The 25,302-nt window shown below is 36.1% G+C and overlaps 6 protein-coding genes across 8 annotated transcripts; 3 read left to right on the top strand and 3 right to left on the bottom strand.

Annotated features, from left to right (window-relative positions):
* Nucleotides 1–353: 353 nt before the first annotated feature.
* LOC141900082 (uncharacterized) lies at nucleotides 354–4,689 on the bottom strand. Its single transcript, XM_074786813.1, has 17 exons — nucleotides 3,590–4,689; nucleotides 3,435–3,512; nucleotides 3,229–3,323; nucleotides 3,082–3,144; nucleotides 2,908–2,989; nucleotides 2,765–2,832; nucleotides 2,612–2,687; nucleotides 2,423–2,528; nucleotides 2,255–2,348; nucleotides 2,027–2,171; nucleotides 1,867–1,938; nucleotides 1,590–1,763; nucleotides 1,451–1,519; nucleotides 1,282–1,359; nucleotides 1,156–1,206; nucleotides 998–1,063; nucleotides 354–917 (listed from the first exon to the last, which is right to left on the bottom strand). Exons 1-17 carry the CDS (start codon nucleotides 4,076–4,078, stop codon nucleotides 489–491), a joined length of 2,235 nt encoding a protein of 744 aa, XP_074642914.1. The 5' UTR covers nucleotides 4,079–4,689; the 3' UTR covers nucleotides 354–488.
* A 75-nt stretch (nucleotides 4,690–4,764) lies between these two features.
* Nucleotides 4,765–6,035, top strand: LOC141900342 (BLOC-1-related complex subunit 7-like). The gene is made up of 5 exons (XM_074787189.1): nucleotides 4,765–4,916; nucleotides 5,504–5,566; nucleotides 5,644–5,687; nucleotides 5,783–5,803; nucleotides 5,888–6,035. Exons 1-5 carry the CDS (start codon nucleotides 4,788–4,790, stop codon nucleotides 5,937–5,939), a joined length of 309 nt encoding a protein of 102 aa, XP_074643290.1. The 5' UTR covers nucleotides 4,765–4,787; the 3' UTR covers nucleotides 5,940–6,035.
* A 211-nt stretch (nucleotides 6,036–6,246) lies between these two features.
* On the bottom strand, nucleotides 6,247–14,834 carry LOC141899224 (C-terminal-binding protein-like). The gene is made up of 11 exons (XM_074785401.1): nucleotides 14,695–14,834; nucleotides 13,554–13,610; nucleotides 10,769–10,875; nucleotides 10,515–10,672; nucleotides 10,272–10,416; nucleotides 9,932–10,138; nucleotides 9,754–9,852; nucleotides 9,539–9,664; nucleotides 9,316–9,447; nucleotides 9,038–9,208; nucleotides 6,247–8,957 (listed from the first exon to the last, which is right to left on the bottom strand). Coding segments are annotated over exons 3-11 (1,227 nt in total). The 5' UTR covers nucleotides 10,770–10,875; nucleotides 13,554–13,610; nucleotides 14,695–14,834; the 3' UTR covers nucleotides 6,247–8,769.
* Nucleotides 14,835–15,080: 246 nt separating this feature from the next.
* On the top strand, nucleotides 15,081–18,995 carry LOC141899261 (E3 ubiquitin-protein transferase MAEA-like). 2 transcript variants are annotated; one of them, XM_074785449.1, is made up of 10 exons: nucleotides 15,081–15,240; nucleotides 15,667–15,852; nucleotides 15,930–16,133; nucleotides 16,261–16,383; nucleotides 16,590–16,694; nucleotides 16,989–17,065; nucleotides 17,143–17,251; nucleotides 17,588–17,721; nucleotides 17,930–18,125; nucleotides 18,234–18,995. In XM_074785449.1, exons 1-10 carry the CDS (start codon nucleotides 15,169–15,171, stop codon nucleotides 18,333–18,335), a joined length of 1,308 nt encoding a protein of 435 aa, XP_074641550.1. In that variant the 5' UTR covers nucleotides 15,081–15,168; the 3' UTR covers nucleotides 18,336–18,995. The 2 variants fall into 2 exon arrangements, with proteins under 2 accessions (XP_074641550.1, XP_074641551.1); XM_074785450.1 differs by lacking the exon at nucleotides 16,590–16,694.
* Nucleotides 18,996–19,519: 524 nt separating this feature from the next.
* LOC141899969 (testis-expressed protein 36-like) lies at nucleotides 19,520–22,109 on the bottom strand. Of its 2 annotated transcripts, XM_074786628.1 has the most exons (5): nucleotides 21,958–22,109; nucleotides 21,304–21,447; nucleotides 21,087–21,140; nucleotides 20,365–20,445; nucleotides 19,520–20,267 (listed from the first exon to the last, which is right to left on the bottom strand). In XM_074786628.1, exons 1-5 carry the CDS (start codon nucleotides 22,006–22,008, stop codon nucleotides 19,839–19,841), a joined length of 759 nt encoding a protein of 252 aa, XP_074642729.1. In that variant the 5' UTR covers nucleotides 22,009–22,109; the 3' UTR covers nucleotides 19,520–19,838. The 2 variants fall into 2 exon arrangements, with proteins under 2 accessions (XP_074642729.1, XP_074642730.1); XM_074786629.1 differs by lacking the exon at nucleotides 21,087–21,140.
* Nucleotides 22,110–22,251: 142 nt separating this feature from the next.
* LOC141899647 (THO complex subunit 3-like) lies at nucleotides 22,252–25,216 on the top strand. The gene is made up of 6 exons (XM_074786072.1): nucleotides 22,252–22,514; nucleotides 22,607–22,763; nucleotides 22,877–23,081; nucleotides 23,158–23,319; nucleotides 23,401–23,501; nucleotides 24,953–25,216. The coding sequence occupies exons 1-6, from the start codon at nucleotides 22,332–22,334 to the stop codon at nucleotides 25,111–25,113; spliced, it is 969 nt and encodes a 322-aa protein (XP_074642173.1). The 5' UTR covers nucleotides 22,252–22,331; the 3' UTR covers nucleotides 25,114–25,216.
* The last annotated feature ends 86 nt before the right edge of the window (nucleotides 25,217–25,302 follow it).

Below are 25,302 nucleotides of genomic sequence, written 5' to 3'. Positions count from 1 at the left end.
TGCTCATTGTTTGTTTCTTGGTATTATTAATTTATAAATAAATCTATTTAACACAGAGTTTCCAGCATGACGTTTTATATACTTTAGTATAACGGATGAAAAATACAACACCTGACAATTTTGGTGATTAATACCTTCCTCAACTACGTACTTCCTACTTCCTGAAGTTTCATTTTGTATGAAAAATGGTACAGAGGTACAGGCTGTATCAGCTAGTATAACTACTAACCTTACTATGAACAGTAATAATTCTATGAAAAAAGGAAACATGAATTACTTAACACCTCTTCCTTTGTAAATACCAGCAATATATAGAAATATAAGTACCATAAAAGGTAATAAAATAATTTTTCATCAAGATCTGTGCTATTTTGTTCATGTTTGCAAGGACATTATTTGCGGAAAGTGATTCTAAGAAATAAATTATCATTCAACTAGCTATTTATCATAATACATTTTCTCACTAAGGTTTCATATGTAGAGTGAAATCATGCAATCATTTGCTGTTTTTCGATTTCACCTTCGTCGACCTGTGTCACGATAAACTTTTTCGTTCCTTCATGCCGTTTGTGAAACAATGAAAATCGAGATGTCTTGTGTTCTTTCTCCGGTTCATCGACTTTCCTAACGGTGAATCTAGGTTTTCGAAAGAAGTCCAACAGCGACGTCCGTTTTAGTGAAGTCTCTTGATTAGCGACAGACTCATTCTTATGACTAGTTTCACCGGTAATAGCTGCACAGCCTGAGCCCGACGGTAAATTTTGAGTCAAAAAATTGTTTTTTCTGTGCCTTGGATGGAATGTATCGCTCGGCTGATGATAACTATTTGGTAAACCGTGTATTGTATGATATCGTGATGGGTCATGACCAGGATTAAAGTGAATGCCAGCATTATCTGAAAACTGTCTCTCATACAGCTGAAATGGAAAAATCAGAAACTTAAATCATCTCACAAGGAAGGATGAGAGTAGAATTTGTAACTAAACGATTGATTTACCCCTGGATATGGACTTGAAGGCATACTACAGATAATTCCACGATATGTATCATCATGCTTGATATCCTAAAAGACATAACGTTTCATACAATCATCCATGTCCCATTGCACATTATAGCCGTCTGCAGGAATCAATTTAGTAAAAATTCAGTACTAACCGCTAAAATGTCATTCAATGATCCGTCTTTAGATTCATCTTTGTTCAAAGCCTGGAAAAAAGGAATAGAGGAATGAGACAGATACGCGGAATAGTGAAAAAGTGAACCAAAACTGAAATATCTTACCCTCCATTCATCACGAAATCGTTTGGCCAGTTCCTCTGACTCAACACCATGAAGAGTTTTATAGGAATCTCTTGCAATCTAGATTACATACTGGTAACATTACAACTACTTGACTTAAACTGGAAATTACAAACTCACAGAGCAGATATCAATTATATTGTATAGTTACCTTAATATCCCGTTTCCAGAAATCTTTAGTTAGTTCTATGCTGGTCACATTCGGTGCGACCTCTTTAATCTAAAGACATAAATTCCAAATATATCATAGATGCAAACAAGTCACAAGCAATGCAAATTTGGAAACTCACCTTTAAAACAACGATTGCCATAATTACAATACAAACAATGTTGAGAAGAGTAAGAAATAAGCTGACCAGACCGAGAATGAGAGCTTCTTTAGCCATATTACACGAATACACGTAAGTATAGGTATTATTAAGAAGTGGTGGACACTGGGAAACACTTGAGGATGAATTCATTACCTGGAATATATTTGAAGATAATTCAAACTCTTTTATACATACTGTATATCAGACACAGACCCCATTTAGATAATTCAACAACACAGTTATCCGGTATACTTACCTCAGTAAATCTGTCCATATCATTGGCAGGGGGAACAAAAGCAGTGATTAACGAATAAGCCCAAAGCATTCCCTAAAAATGTAACAAGATCCATGCGCAAGAATACTTTGAATAGACTGTGTTGAGATAAAACATACTGGTAACTTTCAAAATATCGTACCGCATTAACAGCAGGAGGTAATAAAGATGCAGATATAGCAACACCCACTAGTGAACCAGCATTACCTCCAAGTACAGAAAGAGCTACACCAGCTCCTGAAGGTATAGCTATCAGTAAACCAGTCCATAATGATCGCAAAACACCTCTAAAAATCAATAACACACAACACATTTTTTCAAGAAGTGGTGAAATTGTGGCAGGGTTTAGAAGTTTGTGGATGCTAGTTACCTATTTTTCATTTCTCTGGTTGGATAATCACATGTCGCTCCCCACAATGCACCATTTGTGCTAAAAGATCCAGAGATAATCCCAAATATAAACCCTAATAGAGAGCAGAGAAAGTAATTAGTAACAATATTTGCTTCACTTTCAGAATATTTTTCCAGTATGACTTACCAACACCTAGGCAAATGCTTAAACCGATAACTTCATTTTTCAATCCCAAGTTCCGAAGTGATGCATTGTGTACAACAGTTCCAAATGTCCCAGCTAAAATTGGACCCTGAAATTATGATCAATGAAATACAGTATATGGTACTTTCGATCAGATATGATAAATCAAATGTAAATTTTGGAGATACATACCATGAGGGGTGATATCAACATGCTGGCTACTAACACAACAGAATTATTTTCAACAAGGCCCATAGCAGCAATCAGACTGAAAGAGTCACATCGAGTAAAACCAGCAGTTTACTGTACTTTTTTAATAGATGGATGGAGGCATGATAACATTACCTGGCAAGAATGATCAGCATAAGGAAATCAAAAGTCAATTTAGCATTCGCCCGAACCCCTTCTACAACCTATAAAAAAAAGAATTTTTTTCTGATTCCTTGCTGTGTTTTCGATTAAGTGAAACCATAAAAAGAATTAAGTACCTGAGCAACAGTTAAACGAGCTTTGATGGACTTCTTGAATTCGCTTAGTTTCTTCTCTTTCGAACCAAATTCATTATTCATTCTACAATAACAATGTAATAGAAGATCAGAGTAAAAAGAACCATCACCTCATTAAAACAATTTTACATGTGCATGTATAAATCATAGTCCTACTTTTCTTCTGAAACACTTTTCAAATCTTTATGATCTTGCATATGAATTGAAGCGGGTATCATACTACAAAAAAAGAAAAAATCATGAATGCATTTTCTCTTTAAATAGGCCTACTTAATATAGCAAATTTTAAAACACAGAATATACGTTATTGCAGATCCTTCAATTTTTCCGATTCCAATCTTGATGAATTTGATCAAGATGAGCTCAGCTCTTTCATCATCGCCTTCGACAAACTGCACCTACAGTATTCAATAAAACCAAAATGAATAACAGTTCTCTACAAAGAAATAAATATCAACCTGCTGAAGCTAATACTGACGAGACATTTCTCACACTACCCGGTAACCTACCTGTATCATCTTGCTATCTTCACATGGTGTCCAAGAATAATCAGTAATTTGCATTTTGTCTAAAACATGCTTTGTTACCTGAAATTTGAAATACTAGTGATTTATAAAATTTGTTTAACGAATTGCAAAAAAATTTCAACCTCATATGCACTAACTAGTTCCAAGGATAAGTGTCCGATCAAACTCATCATTTCTGATTCATCATTCTCATCATCTTTATTGGCATCATCTGAATTTAGTTTATCTCCTTTCTCATTGTTCCTATGCACAGAGTCTTCTTCAGGCAGATCATAAGTCGGAGTATTCTGACCTGTGCCATCATCTAATTTTGACACATTGACTTTTATCTCCGGTGCCGGACTTATTCTTTCAAAAAGTTCTATGTTTTCATTATTGGTACTATTACAAGATGAACTCGTGTTCTGGGTCGGTAAAGGGATTGATATCGTTGGATTTGTGGCTGTTGAGGTTGATGATGGCACATTTGAATCCTTGGTATTCAAATCAGAATTTTCAGTAGTGGAATTGGCAATGTGAGTTTCTTCTTCAGTGATATCTTCTAGTGGCAGAGGTAGAGATTCGCTCCGAAAGCCATCAACAACATCAGTTGAGGCAGGTACTAGGATCACAAAAACAACTGGCATTTCGTTCAATATGTAACCACTACTAGTAGAGAAAAATACTATAGAGTGTTCTATAAAATCCACCAAGGCCTAGTTCCTTGTATGTTAAGATGTGATACAAGAGATCTCCACTGTCACCATCTTTGGTTAGGTCGAGAGGCTCACAGAGCAGTCAGTGAGTAATCGTTGTTTCACACTCAAAAGACACACTACTTCACCACACACTTTAAGGGCAAGTTCTGGATCTGGAAGCGATAAGCCGACAGCAGTAACAAATTCTGGCGTGTTGTTGGCAGGTGAGGGTTGCTGTACAGAGAATGGAGCCTCACTCGAAAGGCTTTAACTGATGGTCGGTGTTGTCTATGATGTTGTTGAACAACAGTAACACTAACACAAACTGGAAACTAACAGTACAGTTCATTCAAAGACAACAACACTTTTTATAAAGATTTTTTGGGGGAAAAGATATAAGGGCAAACACCGGTGGTGTGTCACTGGTGCTTTTTGATTATGTAGTAGACCAAATGTCCAAGCCACCTTAGTCAATGAGACGCTTCGTGATCACTCTCAGAGTATTGTTTATTGAGATTTATGCAAGTTTCAGGTCGGCGTTTTTCATAAGCAACAATAATTCGCTCAACGGCCTTGAAATACATCGCGCGAAATGTTGAACTTCGGACTCATGGACCGGACTACGGAATAAAGACCGGACTGACAACCCGGAAGTAAAATGTCTGTCAATAATGCTAGTGGTTGGAATCAAGAAACAAAATCTCGTCTATCTGAAAAAATCCAACAGAATGTGAACGATATATCGTCTTTAACGAGACAGATGATTCGTGGCTCAAAGACAAATGAGGTAAAATTTATTTCTATACAAATGATATTAGTTTAAATGATCACGTCAGTATACTATAAACAGCATCAACGTTATCATTCTTCACTGACACTGACTTGACACTGACACTGACAGACACTGCTGGGCTCACATTTTATTGGTTAACTCAATTAGCACTATCCCTATACTCGTTAGATTATACGGATAGACCTCGTTGTCATTGAGAGTGGACCTATACATTGTCCACATGGACTCGACAAAAGGATTTTGACGACCCCAGTATCCTAGGACTAGTAGGTACTATTACCTAGGATACTAGGGTCGTCAAAATTTGTGTCAAGTCTCTGTGACATTGTCAAATGTCTAAAGCACAAAGCCCTGTGAAATTTGGTGATCACTATCGATTAGGGGTCAGTTGCTTAAAAGTTGGTTTAAAGATAGCTGGCATAAATACCATACTAACAATGAACTTTCAATTATCTCTGTGAACTATCCACCGGTTAAATCTAACCACATTTTGAGCAACTGGCCTCCGTTTTTTAATGCTATGGTCAAATCATTGGATAAAAATGATGAACACCGTTTGTGTCAATGATTGATATTTTTAGTTACTGGCTCAAGCTGCCAAGAATTTTGCATTTCAAGAGACTGCAATCAATAATTCACATGAGGTCAGTTATAGTGGATAGGATATTGTTTTGTAGTAGCCTAGGCTTCAAACAATTTCATGTTGTCTTATTTCTTTCAGACTATCAAACGAATGGCATTGATAACTACTCAGTTGCAATTTCAGTAAGTTGGATTCACACATAACATTTGATAACAACAATCCATCATAAAGTCTCCAATTTGTTTGCCATCACTTAAGTCAACTATTTTCATTTCAGAGCTGAAGCTATAGAAAGGAGGTAAGTCTCGATCCAAAAAGAATACAGATCTTGTGCAATCAGCCTGCCATGTTCAATTATCACCTTTGTTCCATATATTTTCAGCATGGAGATGATGGATAATGTACAGGACCAACTGAAAACAATTCAAAGATGAACTGTGGTAGATTAGTTTTTGGAACTATGATCATTGTGATAATAATACCAGACTGATGAAGTACCGGTATATGCATTCAGGCAATTATTCTTATAATGTGCATGAAACTGAATAGCAATACATATAAGTTTTTTGAAAAAACATCATCTTTTTCTTTATTCTTTTGTTATTGTGTTCAAGTAGACAGTTCCTTTCATTCTGCTGAAGACTGGCCTAGTCTGAATCCTGGACTTAACTTTTCTTTAACTAAAATGAGTGGAATCGTCCCTAAAAAGATTGAACACATGGAAATGCAATTTAGTGTATGACATACCTACTTTTATTGTCAAAATGTCCATCATAGAAAAGGAATAATGTCAGCAAGGACCTGATTATAGCAGTATCTGATGCCAGATATACTAAGCACAGATTTAACAAATGCATATAAAATAATACATAAGAGTCCTAGAAACTGATTCAGGCTAAAACTTATAAGTTTTCCCATTAACTGAAAATTCCTTCTTGACGAGTTCAACTTACATATGAAAATATTCTTGAAAAAATTTGTTTCCTCGGATGCTGGTTACTTAGTGACATTGTGGGTAAGAAATTGCCTGTATGTACCATTGGCAAATGAAAAAACTGTTAGTCTTACGATTTGATATAAAAACAATTAAAACCATGAACCATTTAGGCCAGGAAAAGACAAATGACACAAAAAGATATTCTTACTGTCCAAAATAATAGATCCCATAATTTATTTTGTCAGTGAATGACATTAAAAACTTTTAACTTCCCTTCTGAGTTACAGAATTTTTGAAGTTGCGACATTACTACATGTTTGTTAACAGTTCGAGTATAAAAGGAAAATTTCAACAACTGCGCAGTTAAGAATGAGGACAAATAATTCAAAGACCTGGTCAAATCTTTACAAAAATGCCAGAAGGCATCTTGAAGGTTTGTAGTCTTGAGTTGTTCAGAAATTCCTTTCTTGACATTAACAAAGAAACAATTCGGAACCTTGCGGTAATCTTTATGCGGGAAACAAAACAAAATTAAGTCATTTTGACAAATGTATACATAAGCATCAATATAATGTGCAAGCATAATGATGATGAGTTTGAAATCTATTTACAAGATTCACACATTGCATAATTATCTATTTGCCCTCAAACATAACAATTCATGGGCCACTGGGTGTATTGCCAAAGTGATTTACAAGTACGTACCTTTTTTTCATATAGAATATAGATCTGCGATCTCGAAATAAAAATTCATACTCTATAAAGGTATTTGGATTAGCCAAGGAAGTGTCAAAATAATGGGTCTCCAGATAAGATCAACTAAATGCACAGTGCTTTTTATGATATTATGTACAGAAATGAAGTAATATTTGGTCTCATGATTATTTCATCAAAAAACTAATCCGTGAGATTTACGAGAATTCAAAAAAGAAATTAGTCAATTTTGTTGACGTTGTCAAATGCAACGAGGTCTAACATTTATTTACAGATAAAAATGTGCACACACTTAAATTCTCAAGGGAAACTTATATATACATTCTTGTTTTATGTAATACATTTTGGTAATTCATCATAAATGTAGAAGTTTGTTATGATATCATCAAAGATGTTGAATTTTTGTCGCCAATGCCATTCTCTAACTAGAGATATCAAATGTTATTTTACTATTACAATACAAAACAGTTGCATTCACATGAAGCATGTAACGGCCCCTGAAAACTTAAGAAATGAAACATCTCTCATTTTGAAACCCGGATATGGATGCCTTGAATTATCTCGTGTGAATTTACAAATTCAAGAGTCAGTGTTTTTATGTCTCAGACGAATCTCACAGCTACAATTTGATATAGTGTGATACATGTATTTATATATTTATAGATATATTTACATACATGCAAATAATGTGATATGAAATGGGTCTACCTGTATGAAATAGGCAACCCCAGTATATCTTCAATCAAAAACACCACTTAAAAGCAGTCAGAGCGCTGCCTGAAGTCATTAGTCGTCATAAGCCGTAACAAAACTAATCCACACTGATGACCTATGAAACTGTGGTACACACCAGCATTAGCGTTCCGTTTCATTTTTAATGATTTCCGCGCAGGTTCGCACTTTTCCTTCGCATATTCAATGAAACATACAAAGGTTCATCATAAATGCATTGTCGTCAAGTAGTCTTTTTACATGAACTCGCTTGCAAGCCATCCAAAAAACAGCCAGCGTCATCAAGATGTCATCCTCATGCTCGCGGTATGACAGAACCAAATGAATCAACGCACAATATACACAAAACTAAATTTCTAAAACTACAAAATAATATTTCAGTCTAAATTGGTACCAAGAGTGAAATGAAAAAAAAAATAGTTCATTTAAGTCATAATGGCTATCCAGCCCACAACATTTTTAGCACCGCAGAAAAAATTCTCATTAACTTTTCTCGATTTGATAATAAAAATAATCAATACAGATCGCAGTGCTATACCTCCGTAATAAACATGGGCCAAAATGTGACTGGGTAACCTGTTCTGTGACCTTTCACTACGACACTGAACCAGCTCCACTTAGCACCTAAAATCATGATTAAATCTGCGTCAATCATCTGATGACTGAACGAACTGTCACTGTTATACATGTATTTGTATATGAGAATACTGCTCATACATGTTCATATATCTATTTCTTTACAATTTGTACAACTAGTAGAATTCCTGTGCTAAGTTTGGATAATTCTTCCGCGTTGTCACTGAGCACTGTTTTCAATTAGTTACGCAGTCCATTTTTTGTCTATCTTGTTCAATACGCCCGTTTTTCGTCGACTACGATTTTCATGATGAGCTTTCTGCTTTCGGCAAGTGGTTCGAACCATCGATCATGCCGCTGTGCGCAGCGGTGCTGTGCGGTACGGAGTGTGACGCCGGTGGTGGATGATCTGTAGTTGAATGGACACCGCTGACAGGATTGAATCCATAACCGGCACCATTCATGTTGTCAGGAAATGGTGGAGCCGCTGGTCCTAGAAACATACGAATACAATATGTATAAGATTTTACGATGCGCTTGATACGTGAAACATTCAAATAAACAGTAGCTTACTAGTATTGAAATATTCCTTGTTCACGCAGTTTCGCAGACTGTCAGGTATCCGACCGACAATCGCGCGTCGTATTTCACCGGCAGCCATTTCGCGCAACTCCGTCATACTTTGATCGCTGAACCATGCAGAATGTGGTGTACAAATCAAATTTGGACAATCTTTTAACGGGCCTGAAACAAAAACAATTCTCCATCTACAGACATTGAATATGGAATTATGAAAAGGCAGTAGATTATGTCAACATCATTGAGCACAGATATCATATATACAAACTTACTGTTACTGAAAGAAAAAGGCTCATTTTCATGGACGTCAAGGGCTGCCGCACGAATGCGACCATCTTTCACAGCTGCTGCTAATGCATGTTCATCTACAAGTCCTCCTCGTGCTGTATTTATCAGAAAAGCACCTGTAAAAGTGTTTGGTTTCCTTACTAGTTTCTTATTCATATTTTCATACAAATTCATCGAGTAAATCTTTCATTATCATAGTAATAATACCTGGTCTCATCTGTTTGATTGTGTAATCATTGATAAGATGGTGGTTATGTTCATTCAAGCTACAGTGTAAAGTGACACAGTCACTCTGGAATAACAAGTCTTGTAATGTATAAACCCGCGTGATACCTGAAACGAAGTATGTAATCATTATTCTAGGCTGGCTTTCGTGGTTTATAATAATTATTTCAACAACTGAAACGATGATTATTACTAACCTAAAGCCTTTTCAATGCCGTCTGGAAGATACGGGTCATAAAATATCACGTTAAATCCGAAAACCTTGGCCCTTAGCGCCACCGCAGTACCCACACGTCCTGAACAGAGAAAACAACACGTGAATGACGGGTCAATGAACGAAAATAAAAGACAAACTGGTCACAAGAAAATACTTACCCAATCCAACAATACCGAGTGTATCGCCACGGATACGGGCGCATCCCGCTGCTGCTTCTCGTAAATGCTCTGGACCAGTGATCTTTTTGCCTTCTCTCAACATGTTCGATAGCCAGTATGTCCGTCGGTAGAGATTCAAAATATGGGTTAAAGTTGTATCGGCCACTTCTTCAACGCCGTATCCTGGTACATTACAAACAGCTATGCCTGCGCGAATAAAACAAAACACACATTGATTAATACATCAGCCTTGATTTTAACTGAAAAAATATGGGAAACATATTTTATCATCAACAGTTTGAATGATGAACTTGCTTTCAAAATCAATATTTTTTCATACCTAATTCACCCGCCGCTTTTACATCTATGTTATCGTAACCAGTGCCAATCCGAACAATCACTCGAAGACTCTTGAATTTGTCCAAATCTTCTTTGCTCAGTGTTATAGTATGCCACATCAGAGCTGCAGTAGCTTCGTTTAATACCTGAAAAATCAGAAATATTATTCATAAAAGCTTGAAGAACTATCTGAAAGATCTAGATAGGACCAAGATTTCAAAACTTAGACATGTTCAGAACATACCTTTTCATGTATCTCTTGAGTAGACTGTGCATCACAAAATGCAACTGTGGCAACGTCTTTGAGTATTGGCATCTCTACAGAGCAGTCACGCCCATCAAGAAGGGCAACCAAAGGACGTGGATGCATTGGACCATTAGGAATCGGACCTCGACCAGCCACTGCAAAAATCAAGATTATGAAATAAGTTATAAATGACTACCAAAAAACTACATAACGAAATTGACCAATGAGATATAACTTAGTGAAAAACTTACTCTTTTTCAAGCCGAAGGAAGGACCGTGCCCGTTCAGTTTTGTGGTTACGCTTGTGTCACAGCTGAGCAAAAAATGATACAAAAAGGAATCTGATATTCCTCACAACCTGTAAGAGATAACAGACAAATATTCATTCAACTTTCGTATAGCAACATATATCTTCTATGCTAACTAGTGAGTCAATAACGAGACCTTAATTGACCGTAGTGAATGTGAATCCATACAAAATGACATGATATTTTGTTAGAAGAAAAAGCTTGAATCCCTTTCTAATTTTTTAATAGATAAGATCTTATATGTTAATTTCACAAATACTAACATTCAGCCGAGTTATCAGCATTAAACTGTGTATAAGGAACAGAGAAAGAACATGCAGATATTCCAATTATCAGTGGGAGATAGCATATTTTAACACGTGTCCTGACTGTCAACTGATCGATAACAAAATATATTGTTCGTTGATGAAGCGCTCTCCTCTGTCGAGAGCGATTTTCTGCTGACCGATTACGAAGAGACCTGAAGAATTGATTTTCTTCGCCCGCGGTTGATTATCGCATCCAATGAGAAAGCATATCTGCATCAATGATGAAAATGATGCCTGCGATACGCCGCATTCAACGACACACATGGCACAAATGATTCTTTGAAATGCATGGAAAAAAATAATGCGACGCTTTTATTCCTCAGGCATTCGACGAAAGAGTAAGATGATCTTCAAATACAAGTATCGATTAAACATACATAATCTGAATACTTTATAATGCTCAACGTAGTTAGAAATTATGGTTCATTACGATAATCAACAAACCAAATCACGTCTATATAATACGACGCTTTATACACGCTAACTATATACCTCTTATGTGTTGAATACAACAAATAACAATAGCAGCGCGAGAGAGATCACAAATATATCCGGATCGATATGCTCACCTTGAAGACGCAACGCTTAAAATTATAGCGTGCAGCCGGAGAAAAAACCAGCGCGCTGAACGCGTTGACATGACAGCTCAGATATAACACTGTACGAGTAAAGAGCATTCCATTAGTGATGAAGGCTTATTAGGACACCTCGTAAATATTCGATAATAATCACTACAAGGAAGCACAACGCTGGATTTTATGGAGAGACAGATAAATAATCAAGCCGCCGTATGAACTGAATAAGCAGCCACACCTAGGCACATCGACTGTATCAGAATACTGATAATCCCACTCAAGCAGCCTTTCATTTTCTGTCAATACACATTGTCTGTGAGAAACGCGTTGGATGAGAAATAATGTATTTTTCTGGCGTATTGATCTACGACAACGAAATGGATCTACTATATAATAACTTGACTGAGGATCTATTGGGGTTTATTACGCTGCAGGCTCCGAATGGTATTAGATGATGGCGACAAAATTTGCTTTTTATTTTTTTTTAACTTTACATTTCGACGCGTCATCGAAAACCCAAATTGTCGAATAAACTAATCGATTGAAAAATCATTTCTTTTTTTTCAATCTCTAAGAAAAAGAGGCTTTCCGAACAAACAGTTCATCTGAACATTGAGAAGACGAAATTAAAGAATTATTTGCAGTGACACCGCTATCACCATAGATATACGTGATCAATAACGATTCCACATATTTGACATAATTGCTTCCTTAGTGCCGCATTGCTCATATCTGGATAATTACTTGTGGCCTGTCACAAAAACCTGTCTTTCTGGACCAGAGGTGTATAATGTACCAGTAACGATGTATTGTTTCTCTGTGAGTCTAGACACACGACCTAGATGCCCACACGCACAACCTACTACACAGATCTCTAGTTACACTTATAGGTCATCAATATTCTCTGTCTCAGCTTCATTATCATCTTGATGGCAATACGAGTTTCACAAGCAGGCTTGTAGTTCATATTTCCTCGCAAAACCGGCGCATAACAATTGTAGGATATTTATGACAGAATATTCACTTTTGAAATCAATAATTAAGTACCGTATCATTAACAGAGGCGAGAGAACTTCATTTGAAAAATTCAATGAAAAAAAAATGAAAATTTTGTCGGGCTGTCATTGTGACTGAAAACATCTGCGCAGAATATTGAGGAATTTAATGCGTTTATTTTTCAAAATCAATACAGTAGACGCAAAATGAATTAAACAACTTCCCGACATTCTCGCAAGTCATTCAGTTGTCATGGAGACATGGAGCAATCATTCAACTTCGTGAGAACGTTAATCTCGCAAATCCATTTATGAAATATTAAAAATCAAATCGTAACAGTCACAGCACGAATCTCAAAGGAAACGTTATATCGGTTGATGTTTCTACCGATCTGTTTGACTATTTAATGGAACCTGGATTACTATTTATCAGACAACCGTTAAGAGACTCATATTTGACTCAATTTGAATAATACGCTTCAGTTCTTCGCGCACTATTTTTGACCGGCTGAATTTAGAATATCTGCAATTCAGAAGAAATAAGGTCTGAGTCCAAGACATGAATGATTGGATTTTGTGTAAGCGCTGAACCTCATGATTCTCTATTCAGTCAAAAGGTGCCCAAATATAGGCCTACCTATAATCATCTAACATTGATTTAAAGACAATATAATTACGTTATAATATACGTTATTCAATTGAATTATGATGGTAATAACTGTTCTCACTAATAATAGGCATTAATATACAGGCAATATTGAAGATAATGAAATAAACCTGAACAATTATATAGCTGCATCATCCATAATTTCGAATGAAAAATTCAAAACTTGTCAAGAAAGATACTTACGTTTTGGTGGCTTCCGAATATACAGTCTAATCCAAGGGATCGGACATGTTCAATATCCTGCAAATACAAGGGAATCGATATCAAACAGAAAATATATACAAAAATGATCATTTATACATATTATCATAGATCTAGATATAGTGCAGGATAAGACATTAAATATTGTTGGTGTTCTTGGTTTATATTGATTTGATATCAATATTTGAAATGGCCTGATTCATTTCTCACTGCATTCAGTGATTAGCCTACATCAGTAACATGACCAGAGTCAATTATTTCTGGATTAAGAGGGAAATTTCGACAGTGACATTCAATCATAATGTTAATTGGACAGGCTTGCTAAGCCTTTACCTATAACCAGGTAACAACCAGGCCATGGACTGGAAAGATGAAAGCAACTTTCATTGTTTTAATAGCTTACAAAAAGTGTGACAAAAAGAAGAATTGTTGATAAGATTCAAACCAATATTTATCTTATCAAAAAGCCTTTATCTTAAACCCATATGCTTAAATTCTACTCAAATTGATTAAATTAAAATTCAATCTATACCAGCTATTTTCTAGTCTTAGGTTCTGTTAAAGAATAATGGTGAAACTGGATCTCCAGTGCCAAGCACTAAATCAGCAATCATGAATTGTGTCTTTATGTTTCTAATCGAATATCAGTGATATTGATAAGTTTAAAAAAAATAAAAAATAATGTATTAAAAAAAACTGTAGCTAACCATAAAAAAGTTGGATCTTTCAAAGAAAGATCCAAAATCTAACCAAACACAGGAATATAGAAAGACTCTATCATCTCAAAAAGTAGCATCGCACTAACGATGGCATGGACTGGAGTCAAGGAGGAAGAGCGAGTATACAGAAGAGATGTAGAAGTAGGGAATATCTTATACAAGTACAAGCCCAAGTACAAAGTGAAAGCCTCACTTAAATTATAAAAAGTGTTAATGGACGTTGAACATTTCGAGTGCTAAACTGTAGCAAACGAGATAAGTGATAAGTATATCGACGTGGACTGAACAAAGGAAAAAGAAGAAGCTCGGCGGCGACTGGCGACCAAAAATGTCGGTCAATTAATTGACCGAAAACAAACGATCATAAGACAATTAATAACAAAATACACACGATAAACACCTACAGTAAACGTTTGTTCGTTATAACCAGTTGTCGAAATCGGCAGGAATGCTGTAAATACGTCTAAATCGTCAAAAATGTGGCCCTTAGGAGACCGAAAATCACTCGACCGAACACCGTGAACCCGGAAAACCACGCCGAATCTCGAAGGAATGCAGAATTCAGGGAATTCTAATTTTAATTTTAAGAATTGCTAATTCATTGAATTGAAGGCATCTCGGAGCGATTATATTGAATTATTTTAATTTCCTTTAGGATTATATTGTGAATTATGGATAAAATAGGCAAAATAGCCAAAATTTGGTACATTATTCTTTTCCCATAATGCATTTTAGTTGACCTATATATCGAGCCAACATATCCAAACAAATCAATAATGTTTGACGTACACACTGTCATAGTCCCTATTCATACTCATGTCTAGACGTTTCAATTCTTGATATCAACACTTTAAAGTATCTTAAACAGCGGCACAGATATGAGCTTGGTAGACCAGAATGTGCTGATGAACATGGCTGATATAAAATCGCTCGAACACCCGACTTTAAAGGTTTTTAACTGCATCTTCCTAATTATTAACGATTATCATCATCGAATATTGAATTGTATTGACTTTATTCCAAATCTATCACAGAATATAATTTACGTGGTTCGCTAATAGCTACCAAGGCAAAGAAGAATAGCGCTCTACTGCTATGTTACTTGGCTTAAGTCCCTAAATGTACCCTCTAAGTCTAAGACGTATTAGTATTAGACAATAATTACTTCTAATGTCTATTTATTAATGGATGAGACCTGTTTTTCTTGAATACCTAGCCAGTCCAGTGGGTTGACCCCCGCCCCAGGCCCAGCTTAGTAGTCATTGTTAAAGGGTAACGCCATGTGGAAACCATGATTACTAAATTATTATTGAATCTTTCACTAAAAGTTATACTTAACGGCTCATTTTACTTAACTTTTCTCTATTTCATTGTAGGTGCCTTATGAAATTTTGAACAAGAAATTTCGAACGGCTCAAAAGAATATAGATCGGGAAGTGTCTCATGTTCATAACGCGACAAATGACTTGGAAAAATGTCTACAAGGCAAAGATGTGAAAGCAGGGGATGTAACTAAAGTGTTGTCTGGAGTGGTTGAAAAACTAACCTTATTAAAACGTAAAGTAAGTCTTCGCACCGTTGATATTTCTGTGTGAGATCTTAAATGTTGATTTACATTTCTGGATCCAATCATTTTCAGGCAGCAGAAAGTATTGTAGATGAGACAGAAGCCGCAAAAGCCTGCAAACGCCGAGTTGATCACCTAAAAGAGTTCGAAAAACTTTCATTGTCGGCGCAAGCTCAGTGGAAGAAGAAGCGATTAGATCGAATGTTAGTTGATTATTTCTTGAGATCAGGTTTTTATTCAACTGCATTGAAGCTGGCAAAAGATTCTGGCATAGAGGTAGGTTCTTAAATCATAATCAAAATTGTATCAATGATTTTAGGGATGAAGTTTTCAACTATTTTACTCAATGAACAGGATTTGTATTCTGATTGAAATATAAGATATTGCTGGGATTTCATTTTAGGACTTAACAAACATTGAACTATTTTTAATCAGCAAAGAAGTTGAAGAGTCTTTGATGAGGAAAGAAACAGCAAAATGTTTAGCCTGGTGTCATGATAACAAATCAAAACTTCGAAAAATGAAGGTAAATTTCCCGCTTGTGTCAACACCACAGCGTTTGGTGCATATAATATAACAGGAATGTTCTGATCTGTTGCTATCATCATCTGTACTAGTATGCGAGGATGTATGACCGTACCTGACTGAACCATATTTCTGATTGATTCACCGGCCTAAATCATCTCGACCAGTCTCTTACTGTGTGCACCGTGTGTGTTTGTATCTCTTCAGGTTAATAGACGAACAGCTGTTGATCCTCTGGGTGCATTTATTAGGCCGATTAATGTTAGTAAAAGTGCGATTGAAAGCAGTATTGCGTTAGTTCAGTCAGATACGGTAAGAAGAATGGATCATATCATCAATGCTCATTTCAATTGCTTGGACAGTCAACACAACACTTCTCTACAAGAAGAAAGGATCATATCATCAATGCTCATTTAATTGCTTGGACAGTGCATCATGTTTGATGTGTATGATTATATCACATTTTGTGCATGAAATTCTTATCACTTTTCAGAGTTGTTGGTGGCAGAAACTTTCAGTTATCTTCATTTATCAGATGACGTTTTACACCTAGAAAAAATAGTATTCGCATTCATCACTAACTTGCATAACACTATGTCTTTACAGAGCTCACTAGAATTTAACCTGAGAACTCAGGAATTTATCGAACTCATCAGATCCAACAAAAGGTTGGATGCTGTTAAGTAAGTTATTCTTTAAAATACTCAGATAATTCGGGTGATTTTTTGTTGTAAATCTGTCTGTATGCTATTATTTACAGACATGCCAGAAAGTATTTTACAAACCTTGAAGATAATCAATTGAATGATGTACAGCGCGTCATGGGCTTACTTGCATTTCCGAGTGATACTCAAGTAGCACCTTATAAGGTACTAACATGAATTCAACATTGAGTGATTTCATATTCAGTGTTTGGATCTCGTGTAAAGTGTTAGTCTTAGACCCTGAAATACTGAAAATGATATGCTTGGTGTTGTTTCATTTCGTATTAAGTGTAATTGAGTGTATGTATAATACTCCTACTCAACACCTAACACTGGTGTTAATTTCAACTCGATGTTGGACTAACGCTAACACTACTCCAGTGTCACACCAAGTATAAAATCACTCATCGTATACCCAGTACATATATTAGTGATTACATATTATATTTTAGATGATAGATATGGCATGTCTGTTTTAGTGATATATTTTCTTTACTTAAGGAGCTGCTTGATCCTTCAAGATGGGATTCTCTAGTTCAACAATTCCGACAAGAAAACTTCAAACTACATCAACTGAATTCTCATTCCATATTTGGTGTTTGTCTTCAAGCGGGACTTTCAGCACTAAAAACACCGTATCCTTCTCAAATATGTGAAATTTATATTTTAGGCTTCCTTTTTCGTCCCTTGTTACTCAGCAGCGAGCATTTCTCCAAGTTGGCATGGTGTCCATATGGACCTCTAGTTCATATTCATGCTATGCTATAGGGACACTATTCGGGGTTTCGATTGTATATGATTGTGATCTAAATGTATTTATTTAATCTTGATGTTGAATCTCAGTCATTGCTATAAGCGAGATGGTGATGGAAGGAATGCGGATTGTTCTGTCTGTAGCAAGTACCTAAATGAGTTAGCTCGTAATCTCCCTTATTCTCATTGCTCACAATCAAGACTAATTTGTGGCATTGGAAATAAACCAATGAATGAGAACAATCCACCGATGATGCTTCCAAATGGCCAAGTTTATGGACTTGAGGTAAATTCATCAATTAATAGTTCATCTTTGATATTTAGTTACTGCAGACCTGTTTTCTACATGTTATATCTACTGGCCATTGAATAATTCATGCTTTCCTGATTTCAGTCTCTGACAGCAATGGCTGAAGCAAATGAAGGCAAGATTGTTTGCGTACGCACAAAAGAAATATACAATTTGGAAGACGCCGAGAAAGTGTTTGTGATGTAACCAAAGATTAGTTTATTGCACTGAACTTTTTGAGAAGAGACAATAATTGGGTATCATGTTTGACAATTTTGATACTGGAGCAAGTGTTGTTGATGTCTGTTGATGATCGATAAACTCTCACGTATTCACTGCTTGTAATATGAATACATGTAAAATGTAATAAGAGTATGAAGCACTATAATTCAATAACGTCAGTTATGAATATTAAAGACAAGAAAGCCCAAGTTACGATGGGTAGTATTTTTCTTTCAATCAATAATTGATGAAAATTTCAAAGAATGTTTTTACTTGCTGGTTATGTCATTAAATGTGAGTTGCTTATTGCTGCTTCCAGTGAGCTGAAGAATCTTATTGAAAAGATACAGGTCTATCCAAACCAAATGGTCAACACTGAGTAAAATGAAAGTGTTCATGAAAAAAAACCACGAAGTACACGCATAAAAGCCTTCATGGTGTGATATGATAAACTGAAAAATAAAACATGCTGTGATGTAAGTGTTTTATTTTTTACCGAAATAAAAATTATAAATAAGGCTAATCTTGATGTATTGTAATACAGTGTTATCATTGTTGTGAAGTACAGTCCATGGTGAATTGTAGTGCTATCTTAAGTCAAAAATGATTTCGTATATGATACTGGTACTCTTATTTTTTGTAAATAGCTGTGAAATAAATCTATGATAATCTTTATGTAAGGAGTTATTTTTCAATTGGCAGTTTATTTATGGTAAGGCGTGGATACACTACGCATACATTAACGAATGTTCAACCACTCTTCTCTCTTCCTTTCACTTATTCCCTCCCATCGGGTGCTTGCATTACAGCAGTAATGAACCTGATTCACTTTCCATGAAATAAACTTGCGAGGTTTGTCCTATAAAGAGACTGATCTGCTAAAGGAGAGTGGTAGAGTCTGATGATCGATCTGTAGAGACGCTCCGATCAGGGAGATATACATCTCCCACCTGCTCTGTGTTATCCAATAGAGAAGTCTGTTGGAGTCAAATGAGAAGTCTTTATGTAGAGTCCGATTGAGGCCAGGTCTGTAGGGAGAAGTCTTTGCAGAGAGGTTAAGGAGATTATCCAAGATGTTGTATAAACACCACACAAGATAAATACCTGGTAACAGTAAAATCCAGTTTAAAAACAACAGAAAATTTATATATTTACTCTTTTATCACCATTACATGTAAAATATAGGTTAAAAAGAGGCAGATTGTGATAAAAAATCAACATACCACAGCATTCAAGGCGCATTTACATGTTAAAGAACAATAAATCCCATCAAAAAGGGATCAAAGAACATAGAACATCTACCATATGTAAAATAAGTTACTCTCACAGAAAGATCCCATAGGCACATGCAGACTTTTACTGTAATCTTTTATGAGTGGAAATAGATTTCATTCCGCTGTAATAAAAACAATTAGTCTTACAGTAAATTTATATCTTTTAATCTCATAATAATAATCACTGTGCGCTCTTTCTATTTACAATACTAAATCAAAAGAGACAGGTTTTCTGTTGTGTTGCTTTAGACTTTAAATGATTCGGATGATTTTTCAAATCATAACTTGGGTAAATTCGTGGGAGCCCGTGGTACGAATATTTCCATTTATTTGTCTTGAGGAATGGCTCTTGACTGGATGCAAGAACTTGTAACGGAGTTCTGTGTGTATCATCTGCATCAAAAGCAGAAGTAGTTTGTGTCGCCAGACTTGCTATTCCAGATTCACCTTCCTTGTGGTGTTGAGGAAATCTTCGGTAAACGGGTGGTTCTTCGCATTTGTCACCGAGAAAATTCGAACGATATGATGATCTATAATCATAGGCATAAATATGTCGGCCACTGTGCAGAAGAAATTCTTTGTCTGACTTATGCTGTCGTTCTGGTGCCATAACCGTTTTTCCATAAAATCTTGTATCTTTTCCCTGTAAACAAAAAACATCCATAAATTAGAGAAATAAATTCTAGAAATTACCGTATACATGTATCAAAGAAGTCATTGTTCTTATATAAGGAACCTACATTTCCAAAATAAACTCCATGATCTTGCAATGAATGGCGGTTGTTATGCATCGAGAATGGGTTGTCTCGCTTATAATTTCTCTGAAAAATAAAAATACCTGTAGTATTTATTGACTTTCAAGGCTAAATTCTGTCTGATGAAAAAGTATGTTTATCATTATAATAGAAAATACTGTTTAAATGGCATAAGGTTTGTGAAAATAGAAAATCACATAATATACATATATATATATACAATACTAGAATAGCTGTTATAGCATTTTCTGGTTACGGATCATTCATTTATTGCGTACGCATGAAATTTGACTTTTTCAACCCCCCCTCCCCCTCTGTACGCAAAATTGGCCATTTTTTCTTATACATTAAGCATTACAGTACGCAATTGCACTGACCCCTCCCCTAATGCGTACGTAATAAATGAATGATCCCTTAGTGAGTAGCTTGTATAAGCAAGATCTGTGCACTGCAGGCTATATAGGTAACCCTTGCCTACTACATTGGGCGCATCTCACTTGAATCTTTGCATCACAGAATGAAATATCTTAAACATGTTTATCTAGACTCCTCAAATATCTCTCGAACTTAGATTTATTCCTAAACTCAATTACATCCCGAGAGCAAAGAGCCAGGTCAATTGGAGCTTAGTAGGCATATGATATAGCCAAAAGCTTTTCATATTTGAAGAAAGCTATTCATGCAAGCATTATGAATATAGATTATACCAAGTCATCAGTAACGTTTGAAATAGGAATACTTGTGAGTGGAGGATCTGGTCCCTGAAAACATGATTGTAAAAATTAATGCCTGACTTCGGGGGGGGGGGGGGCAGATTCCCTTAAATCAGTTGTATAAATTGAGGAAAGAAAGACAACAACTTTGTTAGGATGTGGCATTGATCAAAATGAGTTAAACTGATGTGACAAAGAGTAAGATACTCACGCTTTCTTTTTGAAGATAAGGAGCTGGTGGGGGAAATGGTACTCGTTTATATTCTGTCATGTATGGTGTAGTAAACATTAAACCTTGTGTTGTGTCTTTTTCTCTTCGAAGAGGCCCAGGATCAGTGAGACCTCGATGATGGAACTGTAATCGTAAGTCATGGAAGATGAAACAGTGAAATTACAATCAAGACCGCTTTAGTTGAATTTCATGGGAGATTTTTCTACGAGGCTCCAAAAGTCGAAATTATTTTCATTACTTCGTACTGAATCACCTTAATTCGAATCAGCCATATCGAGACAGAAAAATCAATCCTCAGATGCAACAATGCGCTGTTGAATAGTTCCAAGTATTTTGACAATATTTCTTATTCGACTTATCTCATAAAAATTGAATAGAATGAAACTATTTGTAGTTCCATGGTATGGACCAATGGGTCGGGACGAGAGGAGATGATTAGAAAGTTAAATCTTTTAGGCCTAGAGGGCCTATCTGGTTGCTAATTTTCGGATAGGCCTATAAAAAGAGAAAGGTACACAAACAACAACAAGTACATGGCAGCCAGGGCCATAGCTGCAGCATAGCAGGCATCGCATAGGCCTATCGCCTTTTTCTTTTAAGCTTTTTATTTGTTTGCTGGTACTTCTTTCTTACCCAGACTCCATCACCGTGTGTGTCAGGGGCAAAACTCCGTCCTTTCGGCATTATTTCATTCACTAATCGGATCTTATTCACCTATCTCAAAGTTTCATATCCTCCATATTGTAAACGTCGCTATAGCAACACTGAGGATTTCTCACCGTACACCACCGTTACATTAACTCACAGAAATTCCGCTAGGGTATCGTACGGTGCTGCCACCAAGTTTTGTCCGTTCCGTGTTTTCTCTTTATTCCATACTCTGGGTACCAATATCTAACGTCAACTTCTACTTCCGTTTAACTTCCGGATTGACAAAAAGTCGAAAAAAGGAACGAAAGAAAAAATCTGAGTTAGGAGGCCTATTCCTGAATTTCAGAATCTACGTCATGTCGAATAAACATATTCACGACATACAGAAACATTTTGAAAAGAATAACAGAATCAAAGAGCTGCCCGCTCATTCATCTAAAGTACATTCAGTAGCTTGGAACTGCGATGGAAGGAAATTAGCATCCGGTTCTTTTGACAAAACTGTTTGCATTTTTTCATTGGAAAGAGACACCAGACTCGTATGTATGCAATTTAATTGTGTTTTATTCGTAGGTTCGGTTTACAGATATTGTCCAAATGTCCTTATTTATATTCAAATGATTTATGTTAGGGAAAAGAGAACACATTTCGTGGTCACAGCGATAGCGTTGATCAGCTATGCTGGCATCCAAGCAATCCTGATCATCTAGCAACTGCAAGTGGAGACAAGAGCGTTAGAATGTGGGATTGCCGCTCTAGCAAATCTGTAGCAACTGTTAACACAAAAGGTTTGTTTGACTGGTTTGTATCCACTTGCCATAGATCTTATTTAGTCTAGGTATTTATTATATTAACAAATATCTAACCTGAGTAGAGAATGTCAAAAGTATATCTTTTATAGGTGAAAATATCAATATATGCTGGTCACCAAATGGTCACACAATTGCAGTTGGTAATAAAGAGGATCTGGTTACATTTATTGATGTCAGGTCTCATAAAGTTAAAGTCGAGGAACAATTCAAGTTTGAAGTTAATGAAATATCATGGAATAATGAGGGTGATTTATTCTTTTTGACAAGTGGTAATGGCAGCATTCATATTCTAAAGTAAGTTCTTCAAAAATAACTTGAGGTCCTGTCGTTCAAAGTTGATATTCAATGGCAATTTGAATTTTCATTTCAGCTATCCAGATTTAAAGCTACAGTACGTTCTAAATGCTCATCCTGCCAACTGTATTTGCATCGAGTTCGATCCTAAGGGCAAATACTTTGCCACTGGAAGTGCGGATGCCTTGGTCTCGTTGTGGGATATGAATGAACTTGTTTGTGTCCGTACATTATCCAGGTAACAGTTGTTGCTAATATCAGCTTACTGAATTGACTAGGCTATCAATTCAGTGATCGATTGTTTTATCATCTCTTACAGATTGGACTGGCCTGTAAGAACTCTTAGTTTTAGTCACGATGGAAAATTATTAGCATCGGCCTCTGAAGATCTCTGTATTGACATTGCAGAAACTGAAACAGGTTTGTTTCTATTCAAGTAGAGTAGAGACCGCTTTACTCAGTGAATTTTGCAAAAACCTTCTATATCCCATTCTGAACTCGAAATATTAAATATCCCAACAGTACTGAGTAGAGCAGTTTACTGTATCACATTGCCAATAGCTTGAGTTGATCTTGTTATTAGCCCACTTGGGACTTTAGTCCCAGCGGGCTATTGCGTTCACTTTTCGCCCGTTCGTCCATAGACGGAATCCAGTTATTTTGGGAAGTTTTGAAGACGCTTCAAGGTAATGTCTTGATATTTGGGTTACACATGTATCTACGCTAGACACATCTTCAGCCCAAAAACTGGCCCTGTCAGATTCAAGATGGCCGACTGGCAGCCATTGTTGTTCGCCAAAATCAGCACTTTTTACACATTTTTGAACTTTTTGAGGGAAATTTTGAAGACGCTTTGATCAATTACCTTGATCTTTCGGATATATATGAATTCCCCCAGGGCCCATCAGCATAACAAAAATTGGGTCGATCGGACTCTAAGATGGCCGTCCTATGACCTTTTTAGTGCCCAAAAATGTAATTTTGGCCCAAATTCTGAGTCCTGTAGCTTCCTACTGGTTTATCATTTCTCATTGCAATTTGTGATGGGTATTCTTCGAAAGGGATGTTTTATACCTGAGACAGGTATTTTTCATCAGCCAATTATGACGCAATTGGCGGCCATCTTGGTGTCAGCAGTACTCATTCGTAAGTGGGAAAAAGTTTTTCCACATTATATTGATACCTAAGCGTATTTTGTTACCACAATCATTTAGAAAGTTGTAGCTCATAACGTGTTCTATGATTGTGGTGAGTTTCAAGGCCATTGGTTTTTGTATATGGCCACCAGGGGGCGTTGAATAATGCAATATCTTAGTATTTCTATATTATATTCGTATCAATGCATATTTTGTAACCACAATCAATTGCAAAGTTGTAGCTCATGACATCATCTATGATTGTGGCAAGTTTTAAGGCCATTAGTTATTCTATATGGTCACCAGGGGGCGTTGAATAGTAGAATAACTTAGTATTTCCTTATTATATTGGTACCTAGGCATATTTTGTTACCATGATCAATTACAAAGTTATAGTTCGTGACATGTTATATGATTGTGGTGAGTTTCAAGGTCATTGGGTTTTGAATATGGTCACCAGGGGGCGTTGAATAGTAGAATACTTAAGTATTTCCATATTAAAGTGGTAACGAGGCATATTTTGTTATCACAATCAATTACAAAATCGTAGCTGCTGACATGTTCTATAATTGTGGTGAGTTTCAAGGTCATTGGATTCTGTATATGGTCACCAGGGGGCGTTGAATATTGAAATTGTTAGATTGTTGAGCATTTGGAACCACTTCCCAAGTGGGCATGGTGTCCCTGGACCCCTAGTTTTTGTGTTATTATTATATTTTGTGTTTTGTTTTTCAGGTGAAAAAGTTACAGAAGTTCCTTGTGAATCTCCTACATTTACAGTTGCTTGGCATCCCAAAAGATATCTACTGGCTTTTGCTTGCGATGATAAGTTAAAATATGAGCGAGAACGAGATGCAGGGACTGTTAAAGTATTTGGATTACCGAATGATTCATGATCTAAGACTTGTTAGTGAGGTGGACCAGTCTGACTGTTAGAAATGCATTTCAATGAACAATTTGCTATAAAAATTTGTAAATAAATTATAACTATCGTGAAAATGTCGGCAGTTTTGTGGTCTACTTCTTCACGTCCTGATTACTTAGAGCTGACTATGGTCAATGGATCCAAATTTACTAACAAAGAT

Source organism: Tubulanus polymorphus, chromosome 2 (assembly GCF_964204645.1).
Source record: "Tubulanus polymorphus chromosome 2, tnTubPoly1.2, whole genome shotgun sequence".
Taxonomy (NCBI): domain Eukaryota; kingdom Metazoa; phylum Nemertea; class Palaeonemertea; order Tubulaniformes; family Tubulanidae; genus Tubulanus; species Tubulanus polymorphus.
This window is presented reverse-complemented; position numbering and strand designations above follow the sequence as displayed.